At 54.5% G+C, this 13,884-nt stretch overlaps 1 protein-coding gene across 1 annotated transcript in view; it reads left to right on the top strand.

Moving 5' to 3' along the window:
* The window catches only part of SMAD6 (SMAD family member 6), a 75,397-nt gene extending 61,892 nt beyond the window's left edge, over positions 1 to 13,505 (top strand). Inside the window, exon 4 of the mRNA XM_079914859.1 lies at positions 11,431 to 13,505. Coding sequence (XP_079770985.1) covers positions 11,431 to 11,972 — 542 coding nt within the window. The 3' untranslated portion in view covers positions 11,973 to 13,505. The remainder of the gene's footprint in view (positions 1 to 11,430) is intronic.
* Positions 13,506 to 13,884: the final 379 nt, after the last annotated feature.

The following is a 13,884-nucleotide window of genomic DNA, read 5'->3' as shown; positions in this document are numbered from 1 at the left end:
CCTCAGAGACGTAGTCGCCTGCCCACAGTAACCCAGCTGTTAAGATCTGCACTAGTTCACCTCTCTGCTGCCTGTGGTCTCAGGGAATCTTCCAGATCAAGAGAGGGTGGGTGGACAAAGTACACACAGAGTGGGGTGTTCAAAGCACAGGGAACTAAGGGATCCCAGTAGCAGGGGTGCCTCCCCTGGGACGTTTCTGCACCAGGGCAGGTTCCAGCCCCGCAGAGCTGCTGAGACAGGCTCATTGAGGGCAGTTTTAAGGTACTTTGCTTTTATGGCTTTTCATTGGGTCCAAGTAGAAGTTTAAGGCAGGAGGTTTGCCAATAAAACTCAAATTGTATTTGGGAAATAAAAGAGAAACGGAGCTGTCCTGAATTCCCCCAGCTCTGGTAGCCTGCAGGGCAGGAAAGTACCCCCAAATGAGCTTCCTTGAAGCACACCGCCAACTGCCACAGATCGCGCCCCCCAACGCACCTCTGACACATGCCCAGGCTGTCCCCATCTGAACCCCCAAAGGGCCGATTTTCTTCAACAGGGAAGTCAAGGTTGGGCTGAGTCAGTGAACTTTGGCACTTGAAGCCTAAGGTGTGAAAACCCAAACTCCGCCAAGACAGGAACCCAGAGAGCAGCCAGGGGCCTGGTTCTTGTGTGAATTCAGGAGTTTGGCCATCGGCAGGGCAGACCCGCAGCCAGGGAGGACTGGGGGGCCCCTTCCCTTCTCACACCCGCCTTCTCTTTCCTGGGGACTGAGGTACCCAGCTTCATTATGGTGCACACTGTGTTTTTAGAATCTTTCCAGGGGCAATATGAAAAGCCAGGCTTTCCCATCCCAGGGGGTCTCTGGCTAAGAAAACAAACAAACACACTCAGAGTCTGACTCTGTGATAAAACAAAAGAAGACCTGGAATGGGAGCAAAGTTCAGAGCCTTTTGCTGCAGAAACTGGTTCCTTCTGGAAAACGTGGGGCTGATTTTATAAGCCGCTTATCGCCCGGCTCTCCCCTCCCCTCGAAGACAGATGCTTTTCACCATCCTTCCTTCCAGGGCACAGGGAACCAGAATTCTCCCACCCGGACCTGGTTCCCTGTTAGAAGTCTGAGTGGTTCCCCTGCCCTGCCTCCTTGGGTGGCTTAGGGTGTTGGACTTTCCTTTAGGAGCATGGGGCCAGGCCAGGCCGGCACACCAGTGTTTCTGGGGAGGAGTTTCTCATCAGTGTTTCTCACTCTGATGGAGAGTGATCTGATGGCTGCCTCAGTGGGGCTCTCAGAAGCTGGAGCTGTCTGCAGAGTGGTTTTAAGAAGGGAGCTTGGACCACAGAGCACCAAGGTCTGGGGAGAGAAGCCACTGCCCACTGGGCCCAGGGAACCTGGAACAATCTTGCTAGGGAGGCAGGGCGAGAAGGATGCTGATAGAAGTCTTAGGTCCTGGTAGGTGCCAGGGAAACTACCTGTGGAGGAGACTGAGCAGGCCTGTGTGTATTAGGGCCCAGGTGAAAGCTTGTTTTATGTCAGGGTTACAAGAGGAGTTCGTCTTTTCAGGATCTGTTTTGACTACTGCACAAGATAGATGAATGGAAACCTTCCCCACAGCCCAGACCGCCACTTTGTTCAACCAGAGACCTGGGGCCGAGCAGGCTGGGGTCAGGGCACCAAGGCCAGAAGAAAGGCCTTCCTGCCGGGCCCAGCAGGCCTCTCTCTAGAGAAGGCCAGTTACGACTCAGCTGGGCGGCCACTGACTATCCTCATACTCACGTCCCTCTAAACCCCTCAGGGCAGGGGTTCCATGGACTCCCCAGAAGAGCAGAGGGAGCAGATGAGGCAGCAGCGAGGGCACAGCAGAGAGGAGCTGGGCTCAGAGGCCGTCGGTCAGGGTTCCCGTGCTGTACTGCTGTGTGGCCTCTGTCCCTGGGGTCTGTCCTCTGAGAATGGAGATGATTCTGCTTCCTGGACTTGGTGCCGAGCACAGAGCACCCGGCAGCTCCCACACTCCAGTTACTCAGCCAGGGTCAGCAGCCCTTTCCCAAGGTCACCCTTCCTAACTGCAGTGCATTTAGAAAATGCTCGTTGTGTTGAGGAGGGGTGGTGGGAGTGCATGGGAGAAACTGTACTTAAAAACCAAAAAAGTGTATGTGTTTGCGGGGCTGCATAGGGGACCGTAGATAGCTGTTATATGGCATGGTTTCTGAAAAACCCCTGTCTTCCTAGAAGGTGGGCAGCGTGTGGTGGGGTCCCCACATTGCCACATCCAAGGGCCACTTTTCACATCCAGTCTTTATAGAGTCTCCACGTGCCAGCTTGGAGTGGACACGGGTGGGTTATTACAGCACAGTCCCTGTGCCATTACTCGGCAGGCCTCTGGAGGTTTGCAGCCTATAGGTTGCAACCATGAGAGAGTAACGCAAAGCCCCCTGTCTCTAGATAGATGTGAGCTTGAATCCCAGCTTTGCAACTTCCTAGCTGAGGACTGTGGACACACTACCTGACATTCAGGCCTCAGCTGCCTCTTAAAATGGGAATTACTGAGAGGATTGACAGTATGTTGAGATACTGCATTTAAAGTGCTTCATACTCTGCTTGGCACTTGGTAAAGGTTCATTAAATGTTGGCTGGTAAATCATCATCATTACTATTATTACTACTACTACTGGCTGCCTTATTGTATTGTTATTATTACTACTACTACTAGTACTCCTCCTCTTATTTCCCCTTGGTTCTCAATTCCATTGGCACATTGCAGGTATTATTATTACCTAATATGAATACCCTTATGAACTATACAGGCTGAGTCAATCTATTAAATAATTTATGCAAATAACATATAGAGATAAGATGGTGGTAATAATACTAGTAAAAAATAATAGCTGTTACTTATGGAGTGCTTATTTTGAACCAGGGATTATTCAATGCACTTGAAATTAATCCCAGCAGCCCGAGGCAGTAAACTCTGATTGCATCCCCATTTTACAGATTAGGAAACTGAGGCCCAGGGGGTGAAGTCACTTACCCAAGACTTCACCACTAGTGAGTGGCAGAGCTGAGATTCACATGCAGGCAGCTTTACTTCCGGGCCCTGTGCAGGAGACATCCAACTGGTCCTAGCCACTGTATTGCGAATTTTCTTTCTTTTTTAAAATTAAGGGTACTTTAATTAATTAATTAATTTTTGGCTGTGTTGGGTCTTCGTTTCTGTGCGAGGGCTTTCTCTAGTTGTGGCAAGCGGGGGCCACTCTTCATCGTGGTGTGCGGGCCTCTCACTGTCGTGGCCTCTCTTGTTGCGGAGCACAGGCTCCAGACGCGCAGGCTCAGTAGTTGTGGCTCACGGGCCTAGTTGCTCCGCGGCATGTGGGATCTTCCCAGACCAGGGCTCAAACCCGTGTCCCCTGCATTGGCAGGCAGATTCTCAACCACTGCGCCACCAGGGAAGCCCCTGTATTGCAAATTTTCCCTGTAACCTTGGCAAGTTCCCTTCCCTCTTTGGGCCTCAGTTTTTGCATCTGCAGAATCATGAATTTTGGCCACATGGATCACGCATTTCCTGGCCTCCCTCCTCCCCTTGCTGTCATTCTCCTTTTGCACCACACACACCACGCGCGCGCACACACACACACACAGAGCAGAGAGGCTGGTCGACTGTCTGCAAAGTGGTGGCAAAGCACAGTCCTTGGCCCCAGAGACCAGCGGCTGAAAGAGCCCCCAAGGTGGACCCCGTGCAGGCAGTGGCGGTGGCTAGACCGCCCGTGATGTAATGACCGATTAGGAACTTCCTCTTGGAAGCCTGGCTTCCTCCGGGGGCCAAAGGTGCTGGAGCTGAGGTGGGGGTGGGGAGGGGCGGGTGGGAGCAAATAAGAGGAAACTCCTGTCAGCTGGGCCCTGCTTTTGGAAAGCGTTCAGCGGAGAGGCTTGTTCTAAGCTGTTGACCATTAACATGGCCCTGTGCACATTCCTTCTCTGCTTTTACTGCCGGATCCCAGTGGATAAAGGACTGGTCTCCCCCTCCCTTAACAAAGAAAAAAAAAAAAAGAGCTTCTAATTAATGCTGTATCTCTGGACTTGTTTCAAAACCTGAAGCCATTTCTGTAGCTTAAAATGACAAAGGAAGGTTAAGTGGAAACTTCTTTTTCCCTCTTTAGTTTGATAACAAAAACTACTTATCTAATGGGCAAACAAGGCTTTTAAAGGGGTGTTAGGTTAACCAGATGCAGGGCCACATAATTACTCCCAGGCCTGGGAGCCTCAGATGAAAAAGCTGCTGGTTGGATGGGAACTTAAAGCCACAGGCATGACATGGGACAGAAGAAAGGAGTTTTCCAGGAGGGTAGGAGGCCCCAGTGGGGCCCTGTGCAAAGGGGATTGGAAAAGCCAGCCCTAGGCTCCTCTCTGGCTCTGCCACCAACTTGCTGGGTGACCCTGGGCAAGTCACTTAACTTCTCTGAGTCTCTGAGTCTCCCTTCCCAGCTCTCGATGGCGTCTGCCCATGTTTCATCGCTCATTGAGGTGCGGCTGGGCCAGCCCCAGGAGAGGCAGGGAGGCTGCTAAGGCCCAAGGGGGTGTGAAGCAGCAGCGAGAGCTTTGAACATGGAGGAGCACGAGCGGCCCAGCCAGGCCCTGGAGACCTGGGGACTCAGGGTCCAGCTTCCTGCGAATGCTCTGAGCCTCCACATCCAGCTTCCGTAGAGTCTAAGGGATCGGAGACTTTAATCTGGGCATGTCTCTGGTTTGCCTCCCAGGATGGGTGAGTCCAAGGCGGTCTGGCCCAGTGGAAAGGGGGGAATCACAAGGAAAACAAGCTGCATTGCGTATGCTCAGGCTTTTGGAGCGTGCGGCCCACGGGGGAGCACACAGGAACGTTCCTGCCCTTTGTTTTGACAGAAAACTGCTGATTCGAAGAAGCTAAAGGCTTGCTTGGGATTTCAGCTCTCCCCGCCTCCCCCAGACGCAGTTGGCCCCCTTGGTGCCCCGGCACCCCAACAGAATTACACGTTGGGCTCGAAGCACCCTTGCTGGGCAGAGAGGCCAAGAGGAAGGAACGCCAGCCGTCGGAGGGGCCGGCTTCAGTGCAGGGGACCTACTGTCAGGCCAGTCTCCTGCCCGCCGCAGGCATCACCACCCTCTGGTGGCAGGAATGTGGGTGCCACCGGGCGGCCAGGCCGCCCCTCTCTGGCCGGGAAACACAGGGCTTGTCCCTTGGACCACCTGGGAGCCCTGCTGGGACCACTCCAGGATGGCCACATTTCCACTATCTTCGTTGTAATTCTTTCAAGGCACCATATGTACAATGAAATGCACAGCTCTCCAGTGCATAGGTTATGATTTTTGACAGTGTCTATACCTGAGTTCCCACTGTACCAATCAAGATATCAAACATTTCCAGCACCCAAGAAAGTTCCCTCGTCCCCTCTCCCCAGAAGTAATCCCTGTTCTGATTTCTGTCGTTGTAGGTTAGTTTTATCTACTCAAGAATTTCGTATCAATGGAAACACACAGCACGTCTTCTGTGTCTGGCTTCTTTCACTCAGCCGGGTGCATCTGAGATTCACCCACATTGTGGTGTGTTTTAGTAGTTGGTTCGTTTTTATTGGTGAGTCGTATTCCACTGTGTGGATGAGCCTTACTTTCGTCTATCCATTATCACAGTCTGTTTGGGCTGCTATAATAACGATACCATAAATTGGTGGCTTAAATAATGCATATTTATTTCTCACAGTTTTGGAGTCTGGGAAGTCCAAGATCAAGGGGCCGGTAGATCTGGTGTCTAGTGAGAACCATTTCCTGGTTCATAAATGGCTGTATTCTTGCTATGTCCTCACACGGTGGAACGAGGGAGCTCTCTGGGGTCTCTTTTTTTTTTGCGGTACACGGGCCTCTTACTGTTGTGGCCTCTCCCGTTGCGCAGCACAGCCTCCGGACGTGCAGGCTCAGCGGCCATGGCTCACGGGCCCAGCTGCTCCACGGCATGTGGGATCTTCCCGGACCGGGGCACGAACCCGTGTTCCCTGCATCGGCAGGCAGACTCTCAACCACTGCGCCACCAGGGAAGCCCTGGGGTCTCTTTTAAAGAGCACTAATCCCGTTCATGACCTAATCACTTCCCAAAGACCCTACCTTCTAATGCTGTCACATTGGGGTTTAAGATTTCCAACATGAATTTGGGGCGGGGGGGGGCACACGCAAACATTTAGTCCATAACGTCCATCCTCCTGTTGATGGACATCTGAGCTGCTTTCCAAGTTTGGGTGATTACGAGTAGAGCTGCTGTGAACATGCATGAAATCACAGAAATGTAGAGCTCATTGTTCAGAAAGGAAGACTGAGGCCAGGAGAAGGGAGATGGCCTGCCTGATCAGGGCCAGGAGGCTGGACACCGGGCTGCAGGCCTCCTGACCCCCGGCCTGGTGCCGCTCCACCAGATCTGCCCCAGACATCGCGCCAGACCGTGCCTCTCCTCTCCCCCTTCCCCTGGAACCCTTCCAGCTGGGACCCAGAGTCTGGCTGGGAACTAGGCCAGGCCTTGAGCAGGGGGTAGCGAGCAGGAGTTTCGGTCAGAGCGCGGTCATCTTTGATGTTGTTCACTCGGGTCTGACTCCGCGGTATTTATTTGCAATTAAGGAGCTGGTTCCTAATTAGGCTGATGGCGGGACCACAGCCCTGGAGCCACGAAAAGCAAAAGATCTTCTGCAAGAGACTGTCCCCTCGCGGCCTGAGTGGCAGCCCAGGCCACAGACGAGGTGTGGTGGGTCGGGTGGGGCTCTGCGTCTGTGAGGAGTGGAGAGGTGACCCTGGGTTTGGGGGTGCCTGCCTTCTCAAAGAGGGCGGGTCGGCTTGCTCTGAACACACGGCATGAGATCTGAATACGTGTGTGCGCGCGCGCGTGCACGCGCACGTGTGCATGTGCGCATGTGCGTGTGTGTGTAAATAGAACCCCAGGAGCACTCATCTGTGTCTCCCACATTCAGTTATCCATTGCTTCACCCTTCATTCCTTCGCTTACTGAGCATCTCTTTGCATCTCAGGTACCGGGCTGGGAGCTAAACCTTAACATTTGTAAAGTACCTTACCGTTTGCAAAGGGCATTGCCGTCCATTGTCCTATTGTAACTTCCCGTGCTGGGGAATGACCCTGGGTCGTGACCCGTGACACCCCTAAGGAGCCCTAGCCTTGGAAGGGTTAGGCCAGCGCTGGGACGGATAAACAGACAGCTGCTTCTTTCTGCTCCCGATTGATCTGCTGCCAGAGTTGCCAGAAAATCCAAAGATGGACTGTGCAGATGAGGCGCTCAGTTATGAGTAAGTCCGTTTTACAAATGGGGAGACTGAGGCTTGGGGACATTCAGTGGCTTGTTCATGGCCACCTATCCAGTCAGTGGTGAGAGCTTAGGTCTGTCTCACTAGGAAACCTTTTGGATCATGTGACAAGCATTAGGTTAGAATCTGGGGTCTCTAGTTCTGGTCCCACTTCTGCCACCCACTGCTGTGTGTCCTTGGGCAAGTCACCCGGTACCCCCGGAGGTGCCATCTTGGAGGCACAAGGACATTGGACTCAATTGATAGTTCCCACAGGCCAGCCTCCGGACTAAGTTCTCATTGGCCCATGGTGCAAGAAATAAGAAAGCTTCTTATAATCTAAATGTATTAATTTAAAATTTTCTGATTTACGTCCTACCTATTTTGTGAGTATCAAATTACTTTCTTTTGTGCTAGTGATAGTAGATGGTCTTGGGGTTTTTAATAAGTCTGTATGTGACAAAATAAAACCGTGGTAACCTTATGACATTCCCAACCCCTCCATTAAACAGTGTATTGGTTTGTGAAAGCCCAAAGCATCGGTGCTCCCTGGATGAGATGATGCGGGGGGAACCCTCCAGCTCTGGAGCCCAGAGACCCTCAGAGCTAGGTGGGGACGGGGATGCCCCAAGCATGGTGATGGGCTCACCTGCCGGCCTGTTCTCTCAGGATCAGACCTGAGACCCTAGTCCTTGCCCAGCACCCCCTTGGGCCTGAGGGCATCGGTCCCACCTGCTGAGCAGGATTCCTGTGGGGGGTAGGGGTGAGGGCAGTGTGCCAACACTTGGGATCTATTTTATTTCCTTCCTTCTTCCCTTGTAGGTGTTCCAAGAGCACCCTGGGGATACATGCAGACTTGGGACAGATGCAGAAAGGACTAAGACCCACCCCTTCCTCCTTGAGAGTTGAGGCCAGCCAGGGGCACAGACACCTGCTCAGGCCAAGGGAGGGACTGCATTTAAGGCTCTAGGCGCACAGGAGGGAGAGGTCAGAGAGGGCTTCTCAGAGGTGACAGTCCATCCCCTGGAATTTGGAAGACATGGCCTGGAGCCCAGGCCTGATGAGTTGTTACCCAGTCTGTTCAACCAAAGAGGCCGCGGAAAGTGAGGCCTGGCCCGGGGAGTGTCCCTGAGCGCCACGGATGGGGCAGGCTGGGCCCTAGGGCTGCTCCAGGGTGGCGGGGGGGTGGGTGAGGGGCTGGGGTTCATCCCCACTCACAGGGTCCCATTCCCCTGCGAAGAGCGCTGACTGGGGCAAGGCCGGGGACACAGGTGTCGATGAGATGGGGGTAGAGGGCGAGGGCGCATTTGACTCGGCTGGGGTGGGAGGTACTGAGAGGAGGGGGACAGGAAGGCCCACTTGGCCTTGAATTGAAAGCCTTTTAGGAGCTGGGAGGGAGGAATTACCCCACCCCCTCAATCCCATCACCCCCACCCCCTGACTGTTAAACGGCTTCTCTGCCTTCTACGACAGCGTGGCTCCCTCCGGGGGCAGAGCTGCCACTTGATGACTCGGGTGGCCTCTCTGAGCTTACCGTGGAGGGGACGGCAGCACCCCCTCACTCAGGGGGACTGGCTGAGTCTTCAGGGAATGAAGACCTTTCTTTTCTGGGGCGGACAGTGCCTCACCGGCTTGTGGGCGAGCACCTCTAGGACTCACAGACCACGAGAGCAGTCGTGGTTACAAACGGGGTGAGGTTTCGAGAAGGGGGGCATTTGCTTGGTGCCTGGGTTTTGGGGGGTGTCTGCCCGGAGTACGGAGAAGAGCTGCCCTCGGGAGTGTGGCCTGGCACTGATGCTGGCTCACTAGCGTGTGCCCTTGTCCGGTTCTGGCACCTCCCTGGGCCTCAGTTACCACACCTGTGAACTGGGGTGATAACAGGTGCGACCAAGGCCGTTGTGAAGAAGGCGCCTGGCTCGTGCAAGGCACTCAGGGATGCCTGTTGTCTGTCTTGTCACCCGACATTCTCCAGGCGTAGCTTCTTTGCTTCCCCGCCTCTCTGTGCCTAGTGCACTAACGGAGTTCTTGTCGCTCGGTGAGAAGGTTGGCGTTGCAGTTTCACGGCCAGGCTGGGATGGTGCTGCTCTCCTGGCTCTTGGAAACTCTCAGACCAGTGCTGGATGGGTGGATGGAGAAAGGGGCAATGGCTTGGGGTGTTCCTAGCTGTTCACCTGCTGGGGCTGGCCTAGTGCCTGCAGCTGTGTCACCTACCACGGGCTAGAGCTGTCTCTCTGCGCACTGGCTAAGGGGCAAGTCAGCTGAGGGCAGGGAGCAGGGCCTCTTTCCCCCATCCCGACCATCAGCTAGAACCACGAGGGGCCTGGATGGGGACTGTGAGACAGAATGATATGTCCTCAGGGGCTGGCCTGGGGACCTGCGGCTGGGATCTTAATGCCAGGCAGAGGGCAAGGAGCATGCCCTTTGGGACTGTGCCCAGCCCCAGGCCACAGCAGAGCAGGTAGCCCACAGGAGGCCCCTCAGGTGGACATTTTCCTGCTAGGTGGGCCTCCCAGCACATAAGAGAATGTCAGGAGCCCTGTCACCCGGCTGCTCTGGGGCCTCTAGGCGGGGCTGGGCTGAAGGCAGACAGAGCTGACCTCACCCAGGCTCCTGACGGAAGTTGTTGGCAGTGCTTTCTCCCTCAGGTTTGATTGGACTTTTTTTTTTTTTTTTGCGGTACGCGGGCCTCTCACTGTTGTGGCCTCTCCCGTTGCGGAGCACAGGCTCCGGACGCGCAGGCTCAGCGGCCATGGCTCACGGGCCCAGCCGCTCCGCGGCATGTGGGATCTTCCCGGACCGGGGCACGAACCCGTGTCCCCTGCATCGGCAGGCGGACTCTCAACCACTGCGCCACCAGGGAAGCCCCTGATTGGACTTTAATCTGTTTCTTTTGGAGAAGCCGAGCCATAAAGGTCCTCAGTGCGTCCTCATCAGGCCTCCAGCAGACCTTCGCCCTCTGCAAAAGCCCCAGCCAGGGGCCTGTGTGGGAACACATAACCCCACCGGGCAGTCATGGGTGCCCACCTGCTTGTCAGAGCCCTGAGCTCAAAGGAGAGACCAGATGTCAAAACGCTTCAGAATCTGAGAAGCCGGCCACACCCGAGAGCAGTGAGGAGGGGGCTGCCCTTCAAGATGGGCCCCTTGCCTATACCTGGTATTACGCCTGGTCTCAGAAAATTGTTAAATTCATGCAGACATGTAGAGATGCCCCAAGCTGGAGTGCGGAGGGATCCCAGTCATCATGCAGGCCACCCCTTTGCCGTCTATGGGGAAACTGAGGCCCGGAGAGGAGCCGCTGGCAAACTGGAGCCCTCGAGGAGCGATTTCCTTTTGCACTTAGAGACCCTCTGCTTCTCTGTCTCACAGAGGCGGCTACAGTTCTGGTGAAAAGCTGCACTTCCTGCCCAGAGAGCCAACTTGAGGGGCCGGGGGTGGGGGTTACTGGGAGACCCTGCGTAACGCTCCAGGCTGAGGCTGGGCGCCGTCGGGCAGCCGCGATTCCCATTCTGGGCCGGAAGAGGTCCTGGGGGCCACATTCCCCACCGCACCGTGCCTTCCTATGCCTGAGTCCCCTCTGAGGGGCGGTTTATGCCCTCTGATAGCTTCACCCCGCTCTGTTCAGGTTGAGGCCTGGACTGACCGGGTTCAAATCCCGGTGGTGCCACTCGCCGGCTGAGTGGCCTTGGGCAGGCTGCTTGGTGGCTGCCAAGTCCCGGAAGCTCGTCTGTAAAGTGAGAAGGTGGCCTCCGCACAGTTATGGGAGGACCCAGTGAGTCACGTGCGGAGTGAGGAGTGCAGAGCACAGCACCCGGAACAATGTAGGTGCTCGCCAGTCAGTCCCTCCCTTGGGTGTGTGGGTGTGTGTCCCTCTCCTGCTGGCTTGTAAAATTCTACAGGCAGGAGCCGGGTGTGGTTCGTGTTTGGGTACCCACAGGCACCTGGCACGGTAGGTACCTTGCCTTCGTGTGTGTCTGGGGGTGGGGTGGGCGGTGGGGTCCTGCTGTGGGTTAAATCTGAGGACGGCCTGGCCCGCAGTAGTGCTCCCCATGTCTGTTGGGCGCCAGAGACCCCCCTCAAAGCCCACCGGCCAGGCGGCAGTGCCGCTTCCGCTGCCCTGGAATAACACCCGCGTGCCCTGTGCTTGCCCTGCAGACGCCAGCATGTCTCCGGATGCCACCAAGCCGAGCCACTGGTGCAGCGTGGCCTACTGGGAGCACCGGACACGGGTGGGCCGCCTCTACGCGGTGTATGACCAGGCCGTCAGCATCTTCTACGACCTACCTCAGGGCAGCGGCTTCTGCCTGGGCCAGCTCAACCTGGAGCAGCGCAGTGAGTCGGTGCGGCGCACGCGCAGCAAGATCGGCTTCGGCATCCTGCTCAGCAAGGAGCCGGACGGCGTGTGGGCCTACAACCGCGGCGAGCACCCCATCTTCGTCAACTCCCCCACGCTGGACGCGCCCGGCGGCCGCGCCCTGGTGGTCCGCAAGGTGCCCCCCGGCTACTCCATCAAGGTGTTTGACTTCGAGCGCTCCGGCCTGCTCCAGCACGGGCCCGAGCCCGACGCCGCCGACGGCCCCTACGACCCCAACAGCGTCCGCATCAGCTTCGCCAAGGGCTGGGGTCCCTGCTACTCCCGGCAGTTCATCACCTCCTGCCCCTGCTGGCTTGAGATCCTCCTCAACAACCACAGATAGCGGCCCGCCACCCGCCCCGCCAACGGGGGCCCCGTGCCCAGAGACACAGCCCCCACGGACGACCCCCCCCAGATATCATCTACCTAGATTTAATATAAAGTTTTATATATTATATGGAAATATATATTATACTTGTAATTATGGAGTCATTTTTACAATGTAATTATTTATGTATGGTGCAATGTGTGTATATGGACAAAACAAGAAAGACGCACTTTGGCTTATAATACAGATATATTTTCTTTCTTCTCCTCCTTCCTCTTCTTTATGGTTTTTGTTGTTGTTGTTGTTTGTTTTTTTTTTTTAAAGAAAATGATACAGCAGAGCTAGGTGGAAGAGCCTGGGTTTGGTGTATGGTTTTTGAAATATTAATGCCCAGGCAAAAAGCTAATACCAGTCACTCGTTGATAATAAAGTATTCGCATTATAGTTTTTTTTTTTTTTTAAACTGTCTTCTTTTTAACAAAGAGGAACATGCAGGGCTTCTGTGGGTTTCTGACCCATCTGGCATCCCGAAACTTGATTTCAATCTTTTACCAGTTAAAGAGTAGAGGGAATTACATTGAAAAGGGAGGAAGGGGGCTTCCCTGGTGGCGCAGTGGTTGAGAGTTTGCCTGCCAATGCAGGGGATACGGGTTCGAGCCCTGGTCTGGGAAGATCCCACATGCCGCGGAGCAACTGGGCCCGTCAGCCACAACTACTGAGCCTGCGCATCTGGAGCCTGTGCTCTGCAACGAGAGACCGCAACAGTGAGAGGCCCGCTCACCGCGATGAAGAGTGGCCCCCGCTTGCCACAACTAGAGAAAGCCCTCGCACAGAAACGAAGACCCAACACAGCCATAAATAAATAAATAAATTTATTTTAAAAAAAAAAAAGGGAGGAAGGTCGTATGTTTGCTCTTAAGGCCAGAGAAGGTTCTGTTGTTCCTTCCCGCCCATGGCTGTAGTGTGTCCACAGGATTCAGGGGGAAGAGGGAGAGTACATGGGCCATCCATCCTAGGTAAACTCTTCCAGTCTGATGGGGGAGGCTCATGCTCTGGCCTAGAGGAACTCTCAGCCTGATGGGGAAGACTTGGGTCCATGCCTCTCATCTCTGAGCTGTCTGCAAGCTAGAAAACATTAATTCTCACCACTTTGGGGAAATGGCCTGTGGAAGAAAGACTGAGATGGTGGGTCTTGAACCCACCTACCACCTCACAGAAGCCACCTGAGCCCCAGGGTGAAACTCCTTTTAGGACCTAGATAAGCTACCCTCCCATCCCCCCACCAAGTAGCTCAGAACCTGCCCATCTGGAACTGTAGTCATGATTGATGCAAAGGCAGGTGGTTTCTTTCTACTCTATAAAAGGGAAAAGTTAAGGTTCTGGAAGGGTAGATGACAAGCTCATGAGACAGATCAAGGTTAGAAGTTAACCAGAGCCATATCAATTAAATCAGTTTCCTCTCTTGAGAAAACTCAAAAAAGAAGGCCTTCTTGGCCAGATAACTAAGGGGAATGTTACATTGTATATCTTCTTTCTTGGAGATTTACATTAGCCTATTAAATGCTCTGAGAAGTCCTGTGTGTTATCTATTGCTGCGTAATAAATGATCCGAAAACTTGGCAGCTTGAAACAACTCACATTTATTATCACAGTTTCCGTGTTCAGGAATGCAGGAGCAGCTTAGCTGGGTGGATCTGGTTCAGGGTCTCGTGAGGCTGCAGTCAAGCTGTCTGCCAGGGCTGTAGTCATCTGAGGCTTAACTGGGGCTGGAGGACCCACTTCCAAGCTCGCTCACGTGGCTGTTGGCTGGAGGCCTCAGCTCCTTGCCACGTAGGCCTCTCCATTGGACGACTCATGACGTGGCAACTGATCCAAAAGAGAGAGACCAAGTGTGAAGCTGCTGTCTTTCCTAACCTTATCTCAAAAG

This window comes from Stenella coeruleoalba (assembly GCF_951394435.1).
Source record: "Stenella coeruleoalba genome assembly, chromosome: 2".
In the NCBI taxonomy this organism is placed as follows: domain Eukaryota; kingdom Metazoa; phylum Chordata; class Mammalia; order Artiodactyla; family Delphinidae; genus Stenella; species Stenella coeruleoalba.
This window is presented reverse-complemented; position numbering and strand designations above follow the sequence as displayed.